The sequence below is a fragment of the Helianthus annuus genome, chromosome 16 (assembly GCF_002127325.2).
Source record: "Helianthus annuus cultivar XRQ/B chromosome 16, HanXRQr2.0-SUNRISE, whole genome shotgun sequence".
Classification (NCBI taxonomy): domain Eukaryota; kingdom Viridiplantae; phylum Streptophyta; class Magnoliopsida; order Asterales; family Asteraceae; genus Helianthus; species Helianthus annuus.
In genome coordinates this window covers 39196930-39221009 of record NC_035448.2, presented here as the reverse complement: position 1 = coordinate 39221009, position 24080 = coordinate 39196930, and the positions used below count along the sequence as shown (strand labels likewise).

Here is a 24080-nt window from a genome sequence, read left to right as displayed (position 1 = left end):
GACTAGTTGATTCCAATAATAAAATTTCTCAAAAATTGGAGCAAGTAATTAAGATGGTCAAGTCGAGGTTATAGTAATAAGATCTCCTAAAGAGACAAAAGACATGATGGTTCAAGAAGAACCTCAGGTACTTGAAAATAAAGAGATCACGATAAGTTGTATCATGTCTAAGATATGTATGGAATCGAAATAAAAAATTGATGTCGTTATACTTTTGTATATAATGTAGCGCTTAAAATGATTAAATGACGAGGATCAAGATTTAAAATCTGCCTATGAATGAATATTAACAAATGGTTGGCCAAAATAGAAAGACGCAAATAAGGCAGAGTTTAGTTCTCTAATGAAATGGAAAGTTTCTGGACCAACAATCCATACAAATGAAGTTGTAAAATATGTTGGATACAAATGTGTATTTTACGCAAATCATGTGAAAATCAAATTAAATGATACAAGTCAAAATTGGTGGCACAATAATTTTCACAAAGACCTATGATCGATTATGATGAAACGTATTCTCCGTGGTGGATGCATTGACTTTCCAATATTTTATTAGTCTGGTAATATAGAGAGAGAATTGATATGCGTCTATGAATGTTATGTATCACTTGATATTAAAGTGTACATGAAGGTCCCTAAAGGATTTGAATGATCAAAATCATGTAAGTTAAGTTCTCGAGAACAATATGATCGTTGTATATAGATTCGTTTTTGTTTACGATTGAACTCCTGATGAGTTTTCTAAAGCAATTGAGTTCAAAGAAATATTTCAGGTATAAACGATATTTGATTATATTTTACTAACCCATCAAAACAAGTTTGTTTAGTCTTGTAGATGCAGGAATGTAACGAAACACATTCGTGGACATATGATAATTTTTGGAAGGAGGCACCTAAAGTCTCGTTAGAAGATTATACAACATTGCTCAACATAAAGGATTGCACATTAAGGGATCAAACGACAAATCATTTGCTATAAAGGCTTTATTCGACTTTCAAAGAAGATGGACACACGACACTTAAAGGATACATGTTAAAATGAGGGGGAGACTTATTCAAGTTGCACTTTTTTTTCTTTGACTAAGTTTTGTCCCATTGGGTTTTCTTAGTAAGGTTTTTAATTAGGCAACGTACATGATTCAGAAGTATCAGGGGGAGACGATACGCGCTGCACTCTTTTTCCCTTAGCTAAGGTTTTTGTCCCACTGGGTTTTCCTGCCAAGTTTTTAACGAGGCAGCATCACCAAGCGTATTAATGAAAATATATTATGTTCTTATATCATGTGGATAGTCAAGGGGGAGTGTTATAAATATATTTATGATATGACTATCCACATGCCTAACTCCCATTGGCATTTAAGTTGTATTGAATGATAGCCCTATAAATAGTGGCTTTTTGTATTTCATACATACATGAATTAGAATGAGTTCTTCTATTCTCTTTCTCTCTTACTTTCTATAATCCTTGTTCTATATGTTTATAGTTATACGTTGGTTGCTAGTATGTCGTTGTTTCACAACATTTTTATCTTTATTGTTTTTTATTACTTTTTTGTATTATTATATTACTTGTTTTTTAAAACATATTTTTTATTAAAAACCATTTTAGATCCAGATTTTTAAACAAAAACAATTTTTTGCACGCCGTTTTTAAGCCCGGCTTTTTCACACGCCGTTTTATTACACCAGGTTTTACGCGTCGTTTTTTTAACGCGCCGTTTTTACGCCACACTTTTACGCGCCATTTTTACGCCCTGTTTTTACGCGCCGTTTTTACGACCGGTTTTTTACACGCTATTTTTTTATACCCGGTTTTACGCGCCGTTTTTCACGTCCCGTTTTCCTGCGCCGTTTTTACGCCCCGTATTCACCCCCCTTTTTTACGCGTCGTTTTATCACCCGGTTTTTTTACAAGCCATTTTTTATGCCCCGTTGTTATGCGCTGATTATTTAAAAAAACAATTTTTATCAGGATTTTTTTTTACAAAAAACGTTTTTACGAGCCGGTTTTTTTACGGGCAGTTTTTTATGCCCCGTTTTTACGCTGTTTTTTACGCCCTGTATTCACGCCTCATATTTACGCCCCGTTTTATGACCCGGTATTTTACGAGCCTTTTTTTAAGCCCGTTTTTACGCGCCGTTTTTTACACCCCGTTTTTTACGTCTTCTTTTTTTACGCGCCGTTTTTTTACACAAACGTTTTTTAATTTTTTTTACGCTTTTAAACTTTATTTTACGAAAACTTTTTTTACGGTTTTAAACTTTGATTTTACAAAAAAAACTTTTTTACAAAAACAATTTAACAAAGAACAAATATTTATACGAATTTTTTTTTACAGTTTTAACCTTTTTTTAAAAAAACTTTTTTTACACACACGTTTTTTAAACTTTTTACGTTTTTTTATGTTTTTTTACGAAAACATTTTTTACGGTTTTAAACTTTTTTTTTACAAAATCTTTTTTACCAAAATTTTTTTACAAATTTCTTTTCTCATAAAAACTTTTTTTACAAAAGACAAAAATTTATACGAAATTTTTTTTTACGGTTTTAACCTTTTTTTACAAAAACCTTTATTTTTTACACACACGTTTTTAAACTTTTTTACATTTTTTACGAAAACTTTTTTTTTACAAAAACTTTTTTACAGTTTTTTTTTACAAATTTTTTTTCAAAGTAACAAAGGGATGAGAGAAAAATGTGAAGAAAGAGAAATTGAAGAAAGAGAAATTGAAAAGACTTTAAAAAAAGACTTTAATGATAAGATAGATGATTTGATGGTTTTGATTAAATGACTATATTACCCTTTTGGTTGTCATTATTTGATTGGTGGAGAATGTTTCTCGCAACTGAGGGTGGTTTTCATTTTAGCGGCCACACACACACACACACACACACACATATATATATATATATATATATATATATATATATATATATATATAGGGTAAAGTTCATGCGAGAACAACTTTTATTGCGAGAACCGCGAGAACCAATGTGAACACTTATATATATATATATATATATATATATATATATGTAGGGTGGGGTTCTAGAGTGAACACTAGTGTATTTGCAAACTGAGTGAACAAATCCTGGCCATTGATCTACACGCATGTAAGGCCAGGATCTCATCATCAAATCATAAAATACACTAGTGTATTTCAACATCAAATCTTTGCCATTGATCTACACAAGTGTATGGCCAGGATTAGTTCACTCAGTTCGCAAGCTACACTAGTGTTCACTCTTGAACCTAATCCTATATATATATATATAACTTTCGGAATTCATTGTTTGTAACGATTTTGAGTCAACAATATGAATGATAAAGAAGTGTCTGAAGCTTCCCAAAATATTCCCGATTTGAGAATTAATGAAGGATAATCTGGAAGTCAGTCTAGTTATGAGGGAAACAAAGATGAACCCATAGTTTTTCAAGCCCAACCTACTGAAACTCTACCCCCTAAGAAGAGAGGATGATTTAACAAAGAGAAAAGAGAAAGGAGGAAGAAAAAGAAAAACACAGTAGCTACCATAACCTTAACCGAGGGAACAACTCAAATCCCAGTAACCAAACCACTGTGGGAGGAACTCGACCGTAGATTAGCAAACAGTGATATATTTCAACCTATAGCCGAAGAAATAAACCTAAACCTACCTGTTAAAGCAGAACCAATGCTACCATTCAACCCAGATCAAATAGTAGAACCAATCTCGTTTAATCTATAACCCATACCTTTTTATCTTGACCCAATACCAATCAATTCAGAACAAATTCCATTCAACCTAGAATAAATTCCTAGGATTCCTGCACCGATAACACAACAACCAATCTAGGATCCAATGGAACAATGGTGGACAAATAATTGGGCATTCCAACACTTAATGCAAGAGCCATACACACAAATCCCACAATTTCCGCCTTGCTTACCAAACACTTACCCAACCATGAGCCCTGAAAACGTGTTTGAACTAAGGCACTATAGAGAGGAACTAATATATGTAGACAATTAAATCCACTCAACAGGAGAAAACATCGTCTGCAAATATGACGAGAGGGAGTTCCACTTTTGAAGTCGACCCAAATATATATCTATATATGTATGTATTTTCCCTATATGTTTGTAAAAAAAAACTAAAATATACTAATATGTATAATTATGGTATGTATCTATTAGAAATATAATATATATAAAAAGAGTAAAAGTCGCAATATTCGACGATTTTTACAAATCATGCTTTGTGTATTTGTTTGATTATAATTACTCTGTGAAATTAATATCTGGAAATGTTTGCAATTCAGATGTCGAATGAAGTACGACATAATCAGGAAATTCACGCCAGTCACGGAAATCCTTTGGATAAAAGTGCCATAGAAAATATAGTAGCTCAAGGAATAGCTGATGCAATACCCTTAATCATTGAAGCTATTTAGAATCCTATAACCAGTAGCTAGTAAGACTATAGGCAGTAAAGATAATCATCACACTGAACCTAGCCGCAGTGTTAATGGAGACAATGATATTCTTATCAAAGCTCCATTTCTTAAACGAAAGAAGGCCATAACCTATAACCTACGGGTGTTCTTATAAAGTTTTCTTGTCTTGTAAGCCAATCGAATTCTCTGGTAATGAAGGAGCTATTGTAGCAATACGCTGGCTAGAAAAGACTAAGCCATTCTGAAAATTAGTAAATGTGCTGAAGAGGATAAGGTAATGTATGCTTCCAATCTTTTTAAAGATGAAGCATTAGAATGGTGGAATACTATTCTTCAGTCAAAAGGAAGTGACATGGTTTATGCTACGGAATAGAGGGAATTTAAGGAAATGACTTAAAGGAAATTATGTCCTCCTCATAAAAAGGAACATATAGCTAATAAGTTCCTAAACCATAAGATGATCAGTGTAAATTGTCGTGAATTTACTACCAAATTCTTCGAATATGCAAAGTTAGTACTATCCCTGGCTTCGCCAGAACCGGTATTAGTTTTTCGTTATATTTGGGGATTAGTCAGTGAAATCCGAGACATGGTTAAGACAGCTAGACCTCATACTATTGAAGAGACAGTTGAACTAGCTAACATTCTGACAGAAGGACTGATACGCACGCGAGAAGAAAATCAGAAAAAGGATTTAGCCCAAAAGATTACCCAAGAACTACGTTCTGGTAATACCTACAGGAGGAAAGGAGCAGGTCAGTCATCTTCATTACCATTCTATAGGATTTGCAAAAAGAAGCATTCCGGGAGGTGTATTTGGTACTGCAACTTTTTTAAAGCACCTGGACATAAAGAAGAACATTGTAAAAAGAAAACCCAAGTCTGTTTCAACTGTGGAAAGACAGGCCATATCCGTCCAAATTACCCAAAGTTAGAAAAAACATCTGACAACAAGGCAAAGGCAACCGAAGGACCCAAGAAGAATGCACGTACCTTCGTACTAACAACACAAGAAACAACGATGATTCCCAACGTGATCGGCGATACGTTTCTTGTTCATGACATCTATTATTATTTGACTCTAGTACAAACTAAAGTTTTATAAATACTACATTTTGTCAATTACTCGATCGACCGTTAACCAAGCTTAGCCAAGCATGTACGGTAGAAACGACGGATGAAAACGCTGTCAACATACGTGAAGTACTTCAGAAAGGAAAGATAGAATTATTAGGACATCAGTTCACGGCCAACCTACTACCAATGAATCTAGTTGGATTCGATGTCGTATTAGGAATGGATTGGCTAGTGGCCAATCATGCGCGAATCTTATGTGATCAAAATTCTATAGATATTTGTACGCTAACAAGAGAAAGGATCACAATCCAGGGAGAGAAGCCGACGGAACCAACAAAATTCATCTCTGTGATGAAGTCGCATGTTACGCATGAAAAGGAGGAATAGGGTATATGATCTCTATGATCACTAGCACTAAAGAAAAAGAATTGAAGGACATTTCTATAGTATCAGATTTTTCTGTTGTTTTCCCAAAAGATTTACCTGGACTACCACCTGATCGTGAGGTTGAATTCAGAATTCACCTAATCCTAGGAACTGTACCGATTTCCAAAGCACCCTATCGTTTATCACCAACAGAAATGTTGGAACTGAAGAAACAACTGGACGAATTATTGGAGAAAGGATTCATCCAACCTAGCTCATCGCCTTGGGGAGCACCTGTGTTATTCGTTAAGAAGAAAGATGGATCAATGCGCATGTGTATTGGCTACAGAGAATTGAATAAGGTCACAATTAAGAATCGGTACCCATTACTAAGAATTGACGATCTATTCAATCAACTTCAAGGAGCCCGATTTTTCTCCAAGATAGATTTACGATCCGGTTACCATCAACTGAAAGTACAAGAAGAAGACATTCCTAAAACTGCTTTCAGAACAAGATATGGACACTATGAATTTACAGTTATGTTGTTTGATTTAACGAATGGCCCAACTGCATTTATGGACATGATGAATGAAATATGTAAACCATACTTGGATAAATTTGTAGTTGTCTTCATAGACGATATACTTATTTATTCCAAAAGCGAAGAAGAGCACGCCAAGCATCTACATTCAAGATTTTTCTAGCCATTCCATTAACCAAGTTAACATGTAAATTAGTTATGTTTGAATGGGGACCAAAACAGGAGGAAACTTTCACAATCTTGAAGCAAAAATTAACTAACACGACGATACTTGCTTTGCCAGAAGGAACAGAAGATTTTATAGTATGTTGTGATGCATCAAAATCAGGTTTTGGATGCGTGCTGATGCAATGTAAGAAATTTATTGCTTATGCCTCTAGACAATTGAAGAAGCATGAAGAACCCTATACAACACATGATCTGGAGTTAGGAGCAATAATTTTTTCCCTCAAAATTTGGAGACATTATTTGTATAGAGATAGTCGTTTTACCTCTCATTTTTGGGAAAGTTTCCAAAGAGCCATGGGAACCCGACTAAACTTAAGTACAGCCTATCATCCTTAAACAGAAGGACAAAGTGAAAGGAGAATCCAAACATTGGAAGACATGCTAAGAGCCTGTGTGATAGACTTTGGAGGAAGTTAGGATGATCATTTGCCATTAATAGAATTCTCCTATAACAATAGTTATCATACAAGCGTCAATGTTGCCCCTTTTGAAGCACTCTACGGATGAAAATGCCGAACGCCTGTATGTTGGGCAGAAATAGGAGAAAAGCAACTATCAGGCCCTGTGATTGTACAAGAAACCACTGACAAGATAATTCAAGTCAAGGAAAGACTGAAAACAGTACGGAATTGATGTGCACAAAATGCAACATATAAATTACATCAATTGTGGCATAAAACTAACCCTTTTTTAGTACTAATGTTGGAAAAAGTGTGCTTTTGTCTTCCTTTTGTATTTTCAGGATTAAATGAGCTCAAAGTAACAAAAGAAGCAAAAAGACAGCTAAACCTAACATAAATACAAGAAAAGGAACAAAAGTGGCATGCCCGACCTCACGACAGCATCTCCCCAAGCAAAACAAAGAAGACAGAAGACTGAACACGCCCCGTGCTCAGTGAGCACGGGGCCGTGCCCAAAGGACAACAGAAAAGACAAAGCCATAGAAGCTTCCGTTGCCCACCACGGGGCCGTGCCCAGCAGACACGGGGGCGTGGTCAACTCCCTGCAGACGCATTTATTGCAATTGAGAATTGCAATTAATGAAGAGAGAGACGCGGATGGACACGGGGCCGTGCCCAGCGGACACGGGGCCGTGCCCGAGCTTCTGTTCAGCCTATAAATAGGAGTGTTTGGAGCTCTTGCAACTCATCCCTTGGCACACCACCTCTCTCACACTTCACCCACCACCCACCACCACCATCACACCATCATCCACCATCATCATCCATTGTCCATCGTAGAGTGTGTGAATCGTCTCGGGATCCAAGATTGATCGTAAGAGTTCTTGACAATCAAAGGCCATGTTTGCCTAAGTCTCTTACATCACTTGGTGAAGACAAGTGTCTAGTGTAATACTTTTTATTTTTAATCTTTTGCACTTTTTAATTGGTTTTGTATTAATGACTTTAATTCCTAGTTTCTTATGTTGGAGGTGATTCTTCCTTATCGTTTGTCCGTGGTGTCTTGGCATTATTTTACTGTCTATATAAAATAAAAGATTTTCACCATTCATATCTCCACGGTCTATATGGAGGTATGTTGACTACATGGTCGGGGGTTAAGGGAACGGTTTGGTTAGAGTCTTGCCATTGTTCAGTGTGTAGATCCTGCAAAGGACCTGGATCAAATTTTGTAGGACCTCCTTCAATACCCAAAGGTATTGGATGGCGGGGGTCCAACTTTTTGATCCCCTCATAAGTTAAACTACTATTAAAACTTTAACCCAACTACTTAGGACTGTATCCCTGCTGACTCAGACTACTTAGCTGAGGGTAACGTCGCCTTCAAAAGAGGGTCCTACCACATTATGCATTAATAACTTAATTAATTATCTTTCAATAATCCGACCCTTTAGGATTGTATCCTTGCTGACTCAAACTACTGGGTTGAGGGTAACGTCGCCTTCAAAAGAGGGGCCTACTACAATAACTAAGATAATCTCTTAAATAAGTGCAAAAGTGCGAAATATCTCGATTGATTGACGTAATTTTTCTGCCGCGTGTACATTCCCATAATGATGGTGTTACACTACACACGAGTCGGATCCAAGTGATTCATCTTGTCTATCTGTTTTTTATTTTTATTTTATTTTTCTGCATTTTAGTTAGTTTTATTTTCATAGTTTAAAAACCTTTTTCTAACTTTTTTGATTTGATTAGACGTTGAGGATAAACCGGTACTAAAAGCTCTTGTGTCCTTAGACGACCTCGGTATCTTACCAACACTATACTACGTCCACGATGGGTGCACTTGCCCATATGTGTGTTTAGTGTTAGTAAATATCGTGTTTTATAAATTTAAAACTTGGCTAAAAAGTGTAAAAAGGGCTTAAAATATACATCTAAAAATATAACACACTTCACGCACATCAAGTTTTTGGCGTCGTTGCCGGGGACACAAGGATTTTAAGAAAGTTAGGAATCAATGGCCTAATCATTTTTTTTATTTTTTTAGGATTTTCTTAAATTTTCAGCTTCTGCAGAACTCAGCACGGGCCGTGCCCGCTGAACACGCCCCATGCCCAATCATTGAACTGGAAATCCTGTTTTAAGTCAGACAGTAAGCTGAACACGGGGTCGTGCCCGCTCAACACGCCCCCGTGCCCAAGATTCAGTTACTGAAAACAGAACCGTAAGATCCTGACGGTTGGTAATTTCTGACACAAAAATGAGTGATAATGATCTTTTTTATTTTCGACACTCTTATGGTACGTGGTACCAATTATGTGGAGGAAATCATAAAGAATTAGAATGCTACTTCCTAAATTATAAGCCCCACTATATAGACCCATCATTTGCCTGTAGCCTTAAGAGGGGCGAAAGTAAAAATAATCCTTATCTCTCCCTCGAAGGCGCCTAACCAGATATTTTAGGAGAAATGCTTCTTGATGAACTATTTCAACTAGAAGATCTGATTCTTAATTGGTTAGAAGAACTTAAGATGGATTTCTTAATTCATCTCAAAACGATGACCAAAAACAAGTGTTGGGGTCGCATTCAAACAACCTCGTTGCTTCCGATAATACCTTCAACTCTAGCAAAGACTTGGACGATAGTCGTCCCTGTGCCGATTGTGCCGTGAAGGACTCCCCATCGACTTCGTTCGATGCATACATAGACCGGAGCGATTCGGCATACACCTTCTTAAACAAGAGCCCGGAAAAGGGTTGGACTTGTCCACCTACATCTAGCATAGGAATCACCCTCACCGATAACCTCTTGCGTTCTCGTCTTAATTTAGATCAATTAAGGTATCTTAGGCACTTTGGGGTTGTTCCATCCAGTAAGGAACTGCCCGATCCGAATAAGTTCCTAGAAAATAGACAAACTTCATAAATCAGCCTTTCGACACAGGGCCGTGCCCAGCCAACACGCCCCCCGTGTCCACCAAAAGATTCCTTTCTGACTTTACGTCAGAATACGGACAAACTGTGTCAGGATTCTGTCTGCACACGGGGCCGTGTCCAGCCAACACGGGGCCGTGTCCAGCATACTGTCGTTTTCTATAAATGCAGCCAAGAATCCTGCACATTTGGACCATCCAGGGACAGAGATTTGAAGGGATCTTCTCTCCTACCATCCTAGGTATGTTCTAAAAGAAGGTTCCAACAACCATCTTGTCTTTTCCTCTTTTATCCATTTCCTTCTTCTTTAGCTTTCTCCAAAAAACCTCCATTAAAGCTTGAGATTTCAAGCTTTATGGCAAGGATTATTGAGTTTTGTTCAAAGAATCTTGTTAAAAAATAAGTTGTATAACATTGTTTTAAGTTACTACTGTTCAAAAAGGCTTCACGAGTTAGAGAAATAACTTAAAACTTCAAGATCCCTTGTTTCAAAATTCTGCAGAAAGGTGAATACGGGGCCGTGCTCATTGAGCACGGGGCCGTGTCCAAGGTACTGTTTCATTAAAATAAGCTGTTTTCGGTTTATTTTCATAGAATGTCAAGTGAAAACAGTGGAACATCGTCCGTGCATTCAAGAAACAGTAGAAGAGGGAGGAGGCCTTCCATTGAAGCTACCCTTGTACACTACATCATGGCGCTACGGGAAGCTCTCGATGAAATGACTTCGGTAGAGGAGGTCCTAATTAGACCGTATAAACTATCTTACGGTGGGGCTGGAAAATAGTTTTCAAGAAATTAACCTCTTGCACCAGAGGTTAAATATTCTTGTAACACCTCCCATGGAACCCGTCCTTCTTCAAAAGGATTGGAACCTAGCACTTGGAGTCAACAACCCTACCGGATGGGATGACATTCCAGCGGAGCCTCCCCTTGAAAATTTACAAGAAGTCCCAGTGGAAGTTGTACATCCTCAAACCGACGCCAACGAACCCTCCTTCCTCCTCCCAAGGGAGATAGAGGAGTGGCTCGCCGACATATGAGGAGTCCACGCCCGGATGAAGGAGTTCTATGAAGCCGCATCAAACCAAGAATATTATCTTCTTGGAAATTTTGCTAATTAAAATAAATTATAGGCTAGAACTCCTTGGTTTAAGCTTCTTGTGCTTACTTATCTAACTTACTAGGATTTTAGGATAATGTAATTCTCTCTATGGTTTTTAATGAAATGATGGTTTTAAGGTTTGGATGATGTTGTAATGAACAAAACACACTCGTGATGGTGAAGGATAACAAGGGAAATGAGAAACGTTTCCCCATGCACGAAAACAGGGCCATCCGACGACAATTTCTTCATTACAGTAAGTTCAGCACGGGCCGTGTCCGCCCAACATGGCCCCGTGCTGCACACTCTGCAGAAAATTGCCCAGTTCAGGTAACTGGACACGGGTCGTGTTCGCTGAACACGCCCCCGTGTCCAGACCTCTGTTTCTTTTCATTAATTTTTGTCACTGGCACCTGAACACAGGGCTGTGTCCAGGATGCCAGTAACATAAAATTTTGCTTTTAACACCATTTTACACATTCAATCAACCTAAAAACTTATTTTTGGGATACATTGAGGACAATGTGTAAATTAAGTATGGGGGTATTGGATGCTAATACCTTGAATCTTGCAAGTCCTAATAACAAGCCTTACACAAAACTCTATTGGAACCGCTAATCACCCGAAATTTTTTTTTTCAAAAAATTTTCACTTTTTTTTACTTGTCTAAGTTTAAGTTGGGAATTCAAGTTCTAACAAGGTTATATTTTTACAAGTTTACAACCGATAACGTCGTGATAAAAAGAACCAACATAAGAAAATTATGAAACGGCATGACAAACTCAGTTAAAATTTGATTATATATACTTGAGCACATAAAAACCCTTTCCCACGAAAGTGAGTTTTGAGCCTTTATCGAGCATACAAATACATATCTTTACACTAAATTCTCATTTTTCGTTTCTTGTGTGAATAGCCGCTTGGTTTGTATGACTCTAGAACTTGCCACGACAATACATTCCCGATCCTTACCAACTTAAACCCAAGTAAGTAAATGAAGGAGGCATTAGGACTAACCATTTTTCTTTCTACACCATTATTTTTCATTTTTTTACCACCTACCCAAAATCCCCCTAGTTAACCCCTTTAAGCCTAAACCTTTTCATTTCTTAACCCAAAACAATCACCCTTTTTACCCACCTAAACCTTTTTATTTTTAACCCTTTCTTTTAGTAACAACGTTCGGTTTTCTAATTGCTCGTAAACAAACAAGTTCATCAAAAATAACTTTGTTTGAAATAAATGGTTCATCAAAATAAATAAAAATGAAAAAAATAGAAAGTCTTTCAAAAACCGAAGATTGTTACGCTTTTCGCCCTTTTACTAACCACTAACCCAACCACCCACCTTTAGCCCAAGCCTAACCCTTCGCCCAAAAGTCCTATTGATATTTACAAGGGTATATAGTCAAAAAGGAGGAGGATTGATTGCTTGGCAAGCTTATGGTAGGAGTAAGTTCCATGCCGCTCTCGAGTGATTCACTAAAAAATACACCTTCGGCCGAGTGTTGAGTGATTCCCCTTGAGGTATGTGAACTTGTATATAAATGGAATTTTAAAAAAGGTATGTTATGCCCTAATAAGTAATTTATCTTATGAAACGTTTTTAATAAATCATGACGAATAGGATTGTTAATAAATAAAAATAAAACCTAAATAAAGAATCTTGGAAATCCCGACACTCTATGACAAGCCTAAAACTTCTCTTCTACCCATTCCATTTGGGTGTGTAAGCCACATTATAAAGAGTTTTGCTTGAGGACAAGCAAAGATTCAAGTGTGGGGGTATTTGATGTGCACAAAATGCAACATATAATTTACATCAATTGTGGCATAAAACTAACCCTTTTTTACTACTAATGTTGCAGAAAGTGTGCTTTTGTCTTCCTTTTGTATTTTCAGGATTAAATGAGCTCAAAGTAACAAAAGAAGCAAAAAGACAGCTAAATCTAACATAAATACAAGAAAAGGAACAAAACTGGCATGCCCGACCTCCCGACAGCATCTCCCCAAGCAAAACAAAGAAGACAGAAGACTGAACACGTCCCGTGCTCAATGAGCACGGGGTCGTGCCCAAAGGACAGCAGAAAAGACAAAGCCATAGAAGCTTCTGTTGCCCACCACGGGGCCGTGCCCAGCGGACACGGGGGCGTGGTCAACTCCCTGCAGACGCATTTATTGCAATTGCGAATTGCAATTAATGAAGAGAGAGACGCGGATGGACATGGGGCCGTGCCCAGCGGACACGGGGCCGTGCCCGAGCTTCTGTTCAGCCTATAAATAGGAGTGTTTGGAGCTCTTGCAACTCATCCCTTGGCACACCACCTCTCTCACACTTCACCCACCACCCACCACCACCATAACACCATCATCCACCACCATCATCCATTGTCCATCGTAGAGTGTGTGAGTCGTCTCGGGATCCAAGATTGATCGTAAGAGTTCTTGACAATCAAAGGCCATGTTTGCCTAAGTCTCTTACATCACTTGGTGAAGACAAGTGTCTAGTGTAATACTTTTTATTTTTAATCTTTTGCACTTTTTAATTGGTTTTGTATTAATGACTTTAATTCCTAGTTTCTTATGTTGGAGGTGATTCTTCCTTATCGTTTGTCCGTGGTGTCTTGGCATTATTTTACTGTCTATATAAAATAAAAGATTTTCACCATTCATATCTCCACGGTCTATATGGAGGTATGTTGACTACATGGTCGGGGGTTAAGGGAACGGTTTGGTTAGAGTCTTGCCATTGTTCAGTGTGTAGATCCTGCAAAGGACCTGGATCAAATTTTGTAGGACCTCCTTCAATACCCAAAGGTATTGGATGGCGGGGGTCCAACTTTTTGATCCCCTCATAAGTTAAACTACTATTAAAACTTTAACCCAACTACTTAGGACTGTACCCCTACTGACTAAGACTACTTAGCTGAGGGTAACGTCGCCTTCAAAAGATGGGCCTACCACATTATGCATTAATAACTTAATTAATTATCTTTCAATAATCCGACCCTTTAGGATTGTATCCTTGCTGACTCAAACTACTGGGTTGAGGGTAACGTCACCTTCAAAAGAGGGGCTACTACAATAACTAAGATAATCTCTTAAATAAGTGCAAAAGTGTGAAAATAATCAAAGGTTACACTACACACGAGTCGGATCCAAGTGATCCATCTTGTCTATCTGTTTTTTATTTTTATTTTATTTTTCAGCATTTTAGTTAGTTTTATTTTCATAGTTTAAAAACCTTTTTCTAACTTTTTGATTTGATTAGACGTTGAGGATAAACCGGTACTAAAAGCTCTTGTGTCCTTGGACGACCTCGGTATCTTACCAACAATATACTACATCCACGATGGGTGCACTTGCCCATATGTGTGTTTAGTGTTAGTAAATATCGTGTTTTATAAATTTAAAACTTGGCTAAAAAGTGTAAAAAGGGCTTAAAATATACATCTAAAAATATAACACATTTCACGCACATCAGGATCATCAAAAGAGTTATGTTGATCATCAACGTAAACCATTGGAATTTCAAGTTGGAGATAAAGTTTTGCTAAAAGTTTCTCCTTGGAAAGGAATAGTCAGATTCGGTAAGAAAAGGAAAGTTAAGCCCAAGATTTGTTGGACCGTTTGAGGTTATTAAAATAATTGGACCAGTAGCTTATCAGCTTAAGTTACTAGAAGAAATGGCAGGTATACATGATGTGTTTCCTAGCTGATGAATCTCTTGTCGTACCTCTTCAAGATATAGAGGTAAATGAGAAACTTAAATTTGCTGAGAAGCCTCTACAAATTGATGATAGAAAGGTCAAGAATCTCAAGCATAAAAGATTGATTCTAGTCTAAGTGAAATGAGATTCAAAAAGAGGACCAGAATACACATGGAAACTAGAATCAGAAATGAAACGAAAGTATCCCTACTTATTCCAGTGAATCTCGAGGATGATATTTAAAACAAGGCGGGGATGATGTAACAAACCTCAAAAAGGCCCCATAACAATTCAAAATCGAACCCCGAAAACGTACGACGAGAACCAGCATAATAAACATGGAAAACCAGGTTTTGGTCATCGTCGCACTACGCGACGGTGATGGGGAAGCCTGGTCACGCAACACGGCGCCTCATTTTTCGACAAGAGACACGTGCCGCCATGTGGTAGACCTATAGGGGTGACTCATTCCACCTAAGCCCTAGTTTACCTAGTCGCGCGACGCGACGATGATAAGCGAAGCCGGTCACGTGACGCGGCGGCCCCATATTTCGGCTATAAATGGAGCAGTTCAGGGACATTTCAATCTGGTCAGTCTCAATCACTTTCTCTCGCTCTCTCGTTTTATTATATTAATTCCTAAACCACGAAACTCTGCTTTGTAGAAAGTGTGCTACCCCCGATCACTTGTACGATACCATGTCCGATCGATCTAAAACAAATCAACGGATGTCAAATTGCTGCCTGTATAAGGCTATACTTTGTTAAGTACGTTGAGGTTTTGATCTCGTGATTATCGTTAAAGTTAAATTTGGTTAATACACTAATACGTGTTGCATTATGTGTTTATTAGGAACCCGGGACTTAAACCAAGAAGCACTAACTAAAAACCCTAATTCTGCAAATGAATTCTTGAGGCGCCAAGGATAAGAACACAAAATGAATTCTAGCACACTTTATCAAAGGAGTAAGAGGTATATTTAAGAAGGTTTTCTTGATTATTCATTTTGATATCTCGGGTTGTAAGGTTATCACAACTTGAACCCGCAAATGCTATCTGTGAATACATGTGGAGGGAATTTTCCTTTGTGGATGACTATTTATCTACATGAACTTGTTTGTTGCAATAAAATGAGGTTGCAAATTGTTCTAGAAATGTTTAGTAGAAGCACACGTGATTTCAAATTCTAACATTGTGTTGAGCGATGGGTTCTAATCCATTTCTTTTTGAAATAATTATTTTCTTTCGAGTCATATGAGATCTAAGGTTCATATTAGATTTGGTTTGTGGGGTGGTTAAGCTCCCTCGTGTTGTGTTCATTGTGAAATTGGTCTCTGTTTTGTTGTTGGATTACAAAATCATATGAGATTGTGAATTGTTTGATACATTCACAAGACATTACAAATTCAGGCACAAACCAACCTTGGCTAGGAATTATAATCAGTTCAGTGAAGTCTTACAGAAAATGAGAGAAGTCTTGTTATCTAGACTAGTATTCTATTTTCTCATACACACAAGAACCGAAGCATGCATTCATATTGATAAGGATGTTTATAACTTAACAAACAAATTAATTCATCTATATTTTGTACTATGGAGGGGGGGGGGGGGGGGGGGGATTACGCGCCAACATGGTACAATTTATCAGAAACGAGGGGCAACTTGGACCTCCAGTGGCGTTGCTTTGCTGGTTGATATTCCCCAGCTTTAACTCATATCAACCGGTTCATTTGTTGGTTTGTTTATCACAAACTCTTGAAATACATTGGATAATGCTAAAGGCAAAACACAAAAAACTAATAATGATATTTTGCTTAGATAAAAGAAAAGAAATTTCAGTGAGTAAATTGCTTACGTTCACTACAAGAAACATGTACTTTTAGCGACGACACGTGTCGCCGCTAAAAGTCCTTTTTGTCGCCGCTATTGACTTTTAGCGGCGACATGTCGTCGCTATAGCTCGGCCGCTATTGGTCGCCTGTCGTCGCTAAAAAGGGTGTGTCATCGCTATTGTGAATGACCATAAAAGCCCAAATAATAATAACCAACAGACTATGCTAATCATCAATAATAAGTTATTCTTTCGACAAAATAATAGACGCCTCTAATAAGATGTGTACCACTTTATATAAGTTTACAGCCTCCATGTAGAATTTTTTTTTTAGTAACCAGATTTTCGCAATTGGGCAATAGCATAGGATTCTTTAGCTGCATGTAAATCCAAAGAGAAGCGTCAAGTCAAAATATCATTGTATTATACTTTCTACAAACATAATGATAAACTTAGCTGCAAGGAAGTAGGGATCATCGAACAGATCAAAATAACTATGAGTACTACTCATGTGTAGAAAATGCAGCATGTAAGCTTCCATGAATTTGGTAATAAGGAGCAAGGTGCAACCTCTAGAAAGATATCATCTTTTGTTCTTCTCCGTCCACTATTTGTAAACCACCTACATATGATACCACAAGTTCGTAAATCCAAAGTAGTTTTAAGACTATCATTTAGAGTTCAATGTTGAAACAAGCATGGTACCTATATTATTAGAAGTTGTATCAGAAACTTTGTTAGCAATCGCATATAATAATAAGATTTTAAAGAATTTAAATCTAACCTTCATAAAAAGGAGATGGGCTCACTGGGACCATATGGCTCGTATATGATTTGAGAATTAAGCATTACAACTTTTAGAGTCCCCTTCAGATATAAATGCTAAATATGTAAATACGCTAGACAGAGTAAAAAATGCATATCACTATTTGGTTTATATGAAATAGCAATTTAACTAATATGACTATGGCACCGACTTCATACCTTAATCTTAACAAAAAGAAATAGTCAAACGCAGAGCATATCAAGATCGTACTCGCAACTTAATCGGTGCGTACAACAATAGGCACCTTTCTATGTCACATGCGACCACCAGGGTTCGACCACCGGGGGGTCGGAAGCCACCGGCCCCTTGAAAGCTATGCCACTGCTTGACGGGTTCAAGCGTGGCAGCTTGACGGTTCAATTGCGAGCAGCTATTGCATTATTAGTCATTTCACCTCTATATGCGGGTGGTTTTCCAAAATATGTATTGATCAACTTATGTATTCTATGTTAGAGCGTTATCTCTTTAATTTAAAAAAAAAAACTAATTATTAACTCATACTGGAATCAAAACACACATATGGAACTCTAATCTTCATTTTTTATATGCTCTTACACCATGTCTGGTATGCCTTTTACAATACAAACTTAAACAAAAAGGTTCATGTTTAGATATTTTGGAATAAGTCAGTCATATTCTATTAAAAATATACTTTTAACAACACATAATCGTTTAAGGTTTGTTCAACTCTATGCGTACATATGTTTGACCAACAAAGAAAGTCAAAATCAAAATCAACCAAACATCACAATCAGAATAAAATCTCCTAAATCTGACTCAAAAATTACCTCAAAAACTACAATAATCTACTACTAGGATTTAGACTCAAAAACTTACCTCAAACACTACGTATCTAGAAGTTTTACAAGTCAATCACTACATATCTACTCAAATTACAAACAAATCGGCAATGTACATACCAGAGTAGGTCAAATTACAAACAAACAGTGATGGTCTGTGGTGGGTCGCTGGTGGTTAGAGTGGTGTCGGACGTCGCAGAGGTGGTTGGGAGGTGGGGTCGGACATTGATGATGGTTGGAGATGCAGAGGTGGCCGGATGGTGGTCGGAGATGCGGGGCGTCGTATGGTTGCAGGTGGGAGAGAAATTGGGGACAATGAAAGGGTTTTGTTTGGGGGGAAATGATTAATTAGGGATAAAGGAAGATCTTGTTTGGAGGGAAATGAAATTGGGGATGAATAATTGTGAGCCCTTGGATTAATCAGTTTATCAACGGCCAGAATTAACTCAGATGGATGGCATGCGGATCATGAGCATTAGCGACGACATTTAGCATGTCCCCACTAATGCTGTCGCCCCTAATGCCATAAATTCTTGTAGTGCTAGCTACCACCAAACCTTAATTTTCAACCACATCACAGACCAGTAGAACATGCTGATAATCAGGTTACCATTGGATATGCGATTTGAGGATTACCTTAACAGAAACTCAAGCTAATTAATTTATCTTTATTTCGCAATGTGTGTGTGTGTGTGTGGGGGGGGGGGGGGGGGGGTTGTAAATGATTTGATTTGATGGCTGATATATATCAGTCACGAGCCAACATGATACATTTGATGCGATAGTCGAGGGGCAAGAAGGACCTCTAGTGGCGTGGCTTTGCTAGTAGTAAGTCCCGAGCTTTCACTCATATCAATCGGTTCATTTGATGTTCTGTTTATCACAAACTGTTGAATCACATTCGCTAATGCTAAAGGCAAAACCTGTAAGGCAAAGTAAACACCAGGGCACATTCTTCTACCAGTACCAAACGGAAGCAGTTCAAAATGGTTTCCTTTGAGATCAATATCCTTTTGATTTGTCAAGAATCTTTCAGGCTTAAATTCACAAGGATCTGACCATATGTTTGGATCACGGTGGATTTTCCAAAGATTTACCAACAAACGTGTGCCTTTTGGGATGTCATAGCCACTCACAACGCAATCCTCCATAGACTCATGGGGAACGGAGAGAGGTGCAGCCGGGTATAAACGCAATGTTTCTTTGATGATGGCATCGAGATAAGCCAAGTTCTTTATGTCGGACTCCTCCACCGGTCTGTCTCTTCCAACATGTTCATCAATTTCATCTTGGGCAGTTTTTAATGTGTTTGGGTTTGGGATTGCTTTTTTAAGCTGATTTTTTGATTATTGTGTTTTGAAATCGTAAAAAATCTATTTTAAGTGTTTGGTAAAAAAATATTAAAAAGTGATTTTTTGCGTTTTGTAGACATCAAAACGTGATAATCCAAAAGTAGGTCACCACCTACTGCAGGAAAACGGGATTTTCCATCTTATTTTATCTCCTCATAACTACCTCCAAAATTTACCGCCATATACACTGTGGTGCCCTTGAACTCCCGGAGAAGAAGAACGAATTACGAAATACACCGGTATCTCTTTCCCATCGCCCCAACCAAACACAAGGTATCTCTTTATTTTTCTGGTTTTCTGTTTATCATTTATATGAAACTTGTGATTGATTATCGTTTCATAAGAAATAGAACACAGATTTAGCTAAGGTTTAAATGCGTGTGTATTCGGGGGCATTCTGTGCGGGATTGTTTCTGATTTAAGTGTTCAATTTGATCTGATTGTGTCTGGTTAATGCGAGGGTATGAAGATAAACCCTAGTGTTCTTGTATTCTATAACTTCAACTTTGGAATGGAATTAATTCCATCTATTGGGATTAATTTAGCAGCCTCGTCATCACCCAAAACAGTTGTTGCTTTTGGTAGGTTGTTAAATTATATAAGTGGATTGTAGGTTTGGGATCAATTAAACCTAGTTAAACCAAATTTGATGAGAATCGACATTGATGCTTACCTTTTATCACCTATCTAGTTACATGTACCAGATATTCTCTTTCTTTGTATACATAAGAAAAAAAACATCTATAGGAAACTTAGAAAGTGATTATGTGACTCTGCATAAATAACATCAGCTGTGATAAATTAGATTGTAGAAGAAAATAGTGTTTGGATCAATAGGAGTGGACCCAACCACTGAGAAACGGCAAACCAAACCAGCCAGGTTGGGTGGGTCCACCGCTGGTTTGGTGGTTCCTTTGTTGTCAAAGACGCAAGACGCAGGCGAGGCGCATCGGCCTCGCCCGGAACCTAGGCGCAAGGCGCAAAAAAAGCGTGGGCTTTTTTAAGAAAAACGCACATAGAGAAAAAAAATATATAAAAAATATGTCATGCTTTGAAAATAATTAAGATCTCTCCCTCGTTCGTAACTCGTTAAATCAACACTTTCGTCGCAGTTTCTTCGTCACGGTTTTGGTTCGAGTTGTGAATTCTTGTTTATGTGATACCATGTTTAACTGAATATGTTTTTTTTTTTTTGCAAACTTGGATTAGTGTCTTAAATTTGCATGCATGTATACATAACCGTATATGTGGAGTTGTATGTGAACAATATATGTGTAAGATAAACGAGCAGTGTGTATGTCGCGTAGGTGAACCGTAGGCAGTGGCGGAGCTACCTTATGCCGGGGGGCAACACCCGCTACGGCTTGGGGCGGAAAAATTTGGAAAAATTAGTGTAAATTTCGGAAAAATTTGAGGTTTTTTCAATTTCGTTACGGCTTATTTATAAAACGTTACGGCTTGGCGGATTTTCTAGATCCGCCGCTGACCGTAGGTGCGGTTATGTGTGTGTGCAAACTGTATGAAAGAATGTATATGCAAACCAAGTATAATGTTACGCGAATCGAGTACGAATGGTCTCATTGAGACCGATGGTATGTATGCTTAGTCAGCGAACCGTGTGTATCCGTGTATATGTATGCCAATACGTAGTATCATAGCCGTAGGTGCAACTGTATGTATGTGTGAAACTGAGTTATGTGCAGCCGTGTGAATGATAAATATATATGTGCGTAGCCGCATGTACGTAAATATAAGTATGTATGGGTGTTCGATATGTACGTAAATATAAATATATATGTGCGTAGCCGCAAGACGATATGTATATGAGTTCGGTAAGAGAGAGAATTGCAAAAAATATTATGCAATCCATTTGAATGTTCATCTGTTGCAATTGCGGTACTAATGCAAAATAGTGAATAATTTGTTTACTTACCTTGCACCGAAATCATATGGCGTAGCGATTGAACTGGAGTTTGTTGATATTGGCTTCTTGATATTGTTTGTTTGATTTGATGGTTAATGTCTTTTTTTGTCATTTCACTTATTTATTTTTTAAAATATATATATTTTTTAAAATATATATATTTGCCAAACACAATCTTTCTGCAGCACGTTTTGTTACAGCTGATTATCTGATTCTGATTATTCAAAACGCATAATCTATTTTGAAAAAGCAATCCCAAACACCAAGTAGCAAAGATAAAGCCCATGTCAAAGTCACAGATGTTGTGTCCGAGCCAGCAGTTATCATTGCCTGCAGCACGATTTAAATTATCGAAAATGTTTTTGGATTCGATTATAAGCAATATGACGTTAACTTAAGCTTTTATAATAACTTACGGTATGCAAAAAAAAATCTAATAGGGTATTTCTAAATTGTTACTTTCCCAAGCAATTAACATCAAGGGAACATCAATATATACACTGGTCAACTGTATCTTTAAAAATATTAAGATGCATATATCAGCAAATAATAATGCAGCACCCTACTAGAATTCTTGGTTGTCTCCTATGTGAAGTTCGCCAGAAATGCATAGGTAACAACCATTAGCGACAACTTTCTGACAAAGGGAATTCATACAGAATATTTTCCTACGTAAGTATTTTGTTGGAAATGTATAGGAATTTCTGATGCTATTGTTTGTCGGAAATTTTCATACTTTTCTAGCAATACTAATTGTAAAACTGATCAAACTAAATCAAGATTACCAGACATGTAGCTTTGATGACTGTGTCATGGTCATAACCTGGGAAATCCTCCTTAGATGCATCTTGGAGAATAGAAATCAGCACATCCATGAAGAATTGGTCGCCTTCTTGTTGCTGCCCAGACTCTTTCTCTCTCTTTCGATTCTTTAACCATCCTTCAATAATGTTGTCCATTTCTTTACCTGTCATCTTCATTTCTTTCTCATATCCTCCAATGTCGAAACGATTCGTAAAGGGAATGTAATCCGACACCACAAATGCACCCAATAACTCAAAGAGTTTTCTTGCCACTTTTTGGAATCGAACTCCTTCTTCGTCGTTTAGCTGATACCTCTTCCCTGAAATAATTCTAACTAGAATATTAAATACCAAGTTACCAAACCATTGTTTCATATCCACCTGTACCATATCCGAACCTTCACTCTCTTTTTTCATTAGCCACGCCTCATATAGATCCTTGGTGGATGCTCTAACTTCTAAAAATCGAACAAGTCCAAGCATCTCGACTCGTCGTTGAGAGAGTACCTCAAGCATAACGATCTTGCGAACTTGTCGCCAGTAATCGCCATACGGAGCCAGGCCAAACATGGCGTAGTTATAGGCCATGATCTCTGATGCCTTTGCTTTCGGTCGACTTGCAAACACCTTGTCGTGTGTGGTAAAGCACTCTTTAGCTACCTCCCCACTACTCACAACCAAAACTTGGTGAATACCAAGCTTGATGGTAAAGATAGGGCCATATTTGTCAGCCATGTCTCCTAAAACCTGTTGAGGTGGTCGAGATCCGCCTAGAAGGTGCAGGTGTCCAATTATAGGCCATGAACCCTTTGCTTGAGGTGCTGCTTGGTTCTTCACTATATTTAACCGCTTTTGCCTCAAGATCAAATCTATTGCCAAAACAACAAAAATGGATGTTACAGTTGTTAAAAATGAGAGAGGGGACTCCATGACTTCTTGTAGAAACAGAACTATGAGAGTTATTATCAAACAGTGGCCCTAAATTTCATTTAGTTTATCACCACATAGAAAGGAGTGGTCTTGATGAACACTTCATACATCAAGTCAAAAATGACAAATTATAGACTTGAAAATAACTGCCTTTAGAATCGTTGGCAACTGGCTAGCCTTAAAATCAAAGTCAATTGTCTATTGAATGAACAACAACACACACCACATAAATTTGTATAGGTTGGTGTGCCATATAAATTATTGAGTAAAATGCACGGATAGTCCCCGTGGTTTTGCAAAATAACACCTATAGTCCCCAGCTTTTGGAAATTACACCGGTGCTCCCTATGGTTCGACAGTTTGTTACTTGGATAGTCCCTGGAATGGATGACGTTTGTTTTCTCCGTTAAGTGTATGTGAAATGACAAATTTACCCTTTATCTTCTACACTAACAAAACAACCCCACCCCAACCCCAACCCCACCCACCCCCCACTTTTCTCTCTGTTTCCCCTCACCATTAGGGCATGTGTAGTCATAAAGCCCCCAAAGGGGCGTTATGCGCCATGTGGCATGCCACGTCACCCCGGGGCTTTATGGGGCTTGAGGCCGTAGTCATAAAGCCCTACCTCATCATAACCAAAGTGTAAAATGCAGGGACCAAAGTGTAAAATGCAGGGACCAAAGTGTTTTAATACAGGGACCAAAGTGTAAAATGCAGGGACCAAAGTGGAAAATGGAAACAACCCTTCCTCCTTCTCGCGCCGCGATATATTTCACGCCGGTTGTTTTTTTTTTGCTCATGG

The 24080-nt window shown here is 37.8% G+C and overlaps 1 protein-coding gene and 1 long non-coding RNA gene across 2 annotated transcripts; one reads left to right on the top strand and one right to left on the bottom strand.

Annotated features, from left to right (window-relative positions):
- Nucleotides 1-16600: 16600 nt before the first annotated feature.
- Nucleotides 16601-23544, bottom strand: LOC110915787 (cytochrome P450 CYP82D47). Its single transcript, XM_022160543.2, has 5 exons — nucleotides 22328-23544; nucleotides 21806-21872; nucleotides 18387-19590; nucleotides 17425-17507; nucleotides 16601-17262 (listed from the first exon to the last, which is right to left on the bottom strand). Exons 1-3 carry the CDS (start codon nucleotides 23273-23275, stop codon nucleotides 19019-19021), a joined length of 1587 nt encoding a protein of 528 aa, XP_022016235.1. The 5' UTR covers nucleotides 23276-23544; the 3' UTR covers nucleotides 16601-17262; nucleotides 17425-17507; nucleotides 18387-19018.
- LOC110915788 lies at nucleotides 19511-21375 on the top strand. The gene is made up of 2 exons (XR_002579252.2): nucleotides 19511-19891; nucleotides 20926-21375. It is a non-coding gene; the product is annotated as an uncharacterized LOC110915788 (long non-coding RNA).
- Nucleotides 23545-24080: the final 536 nt, after the last annotated feature.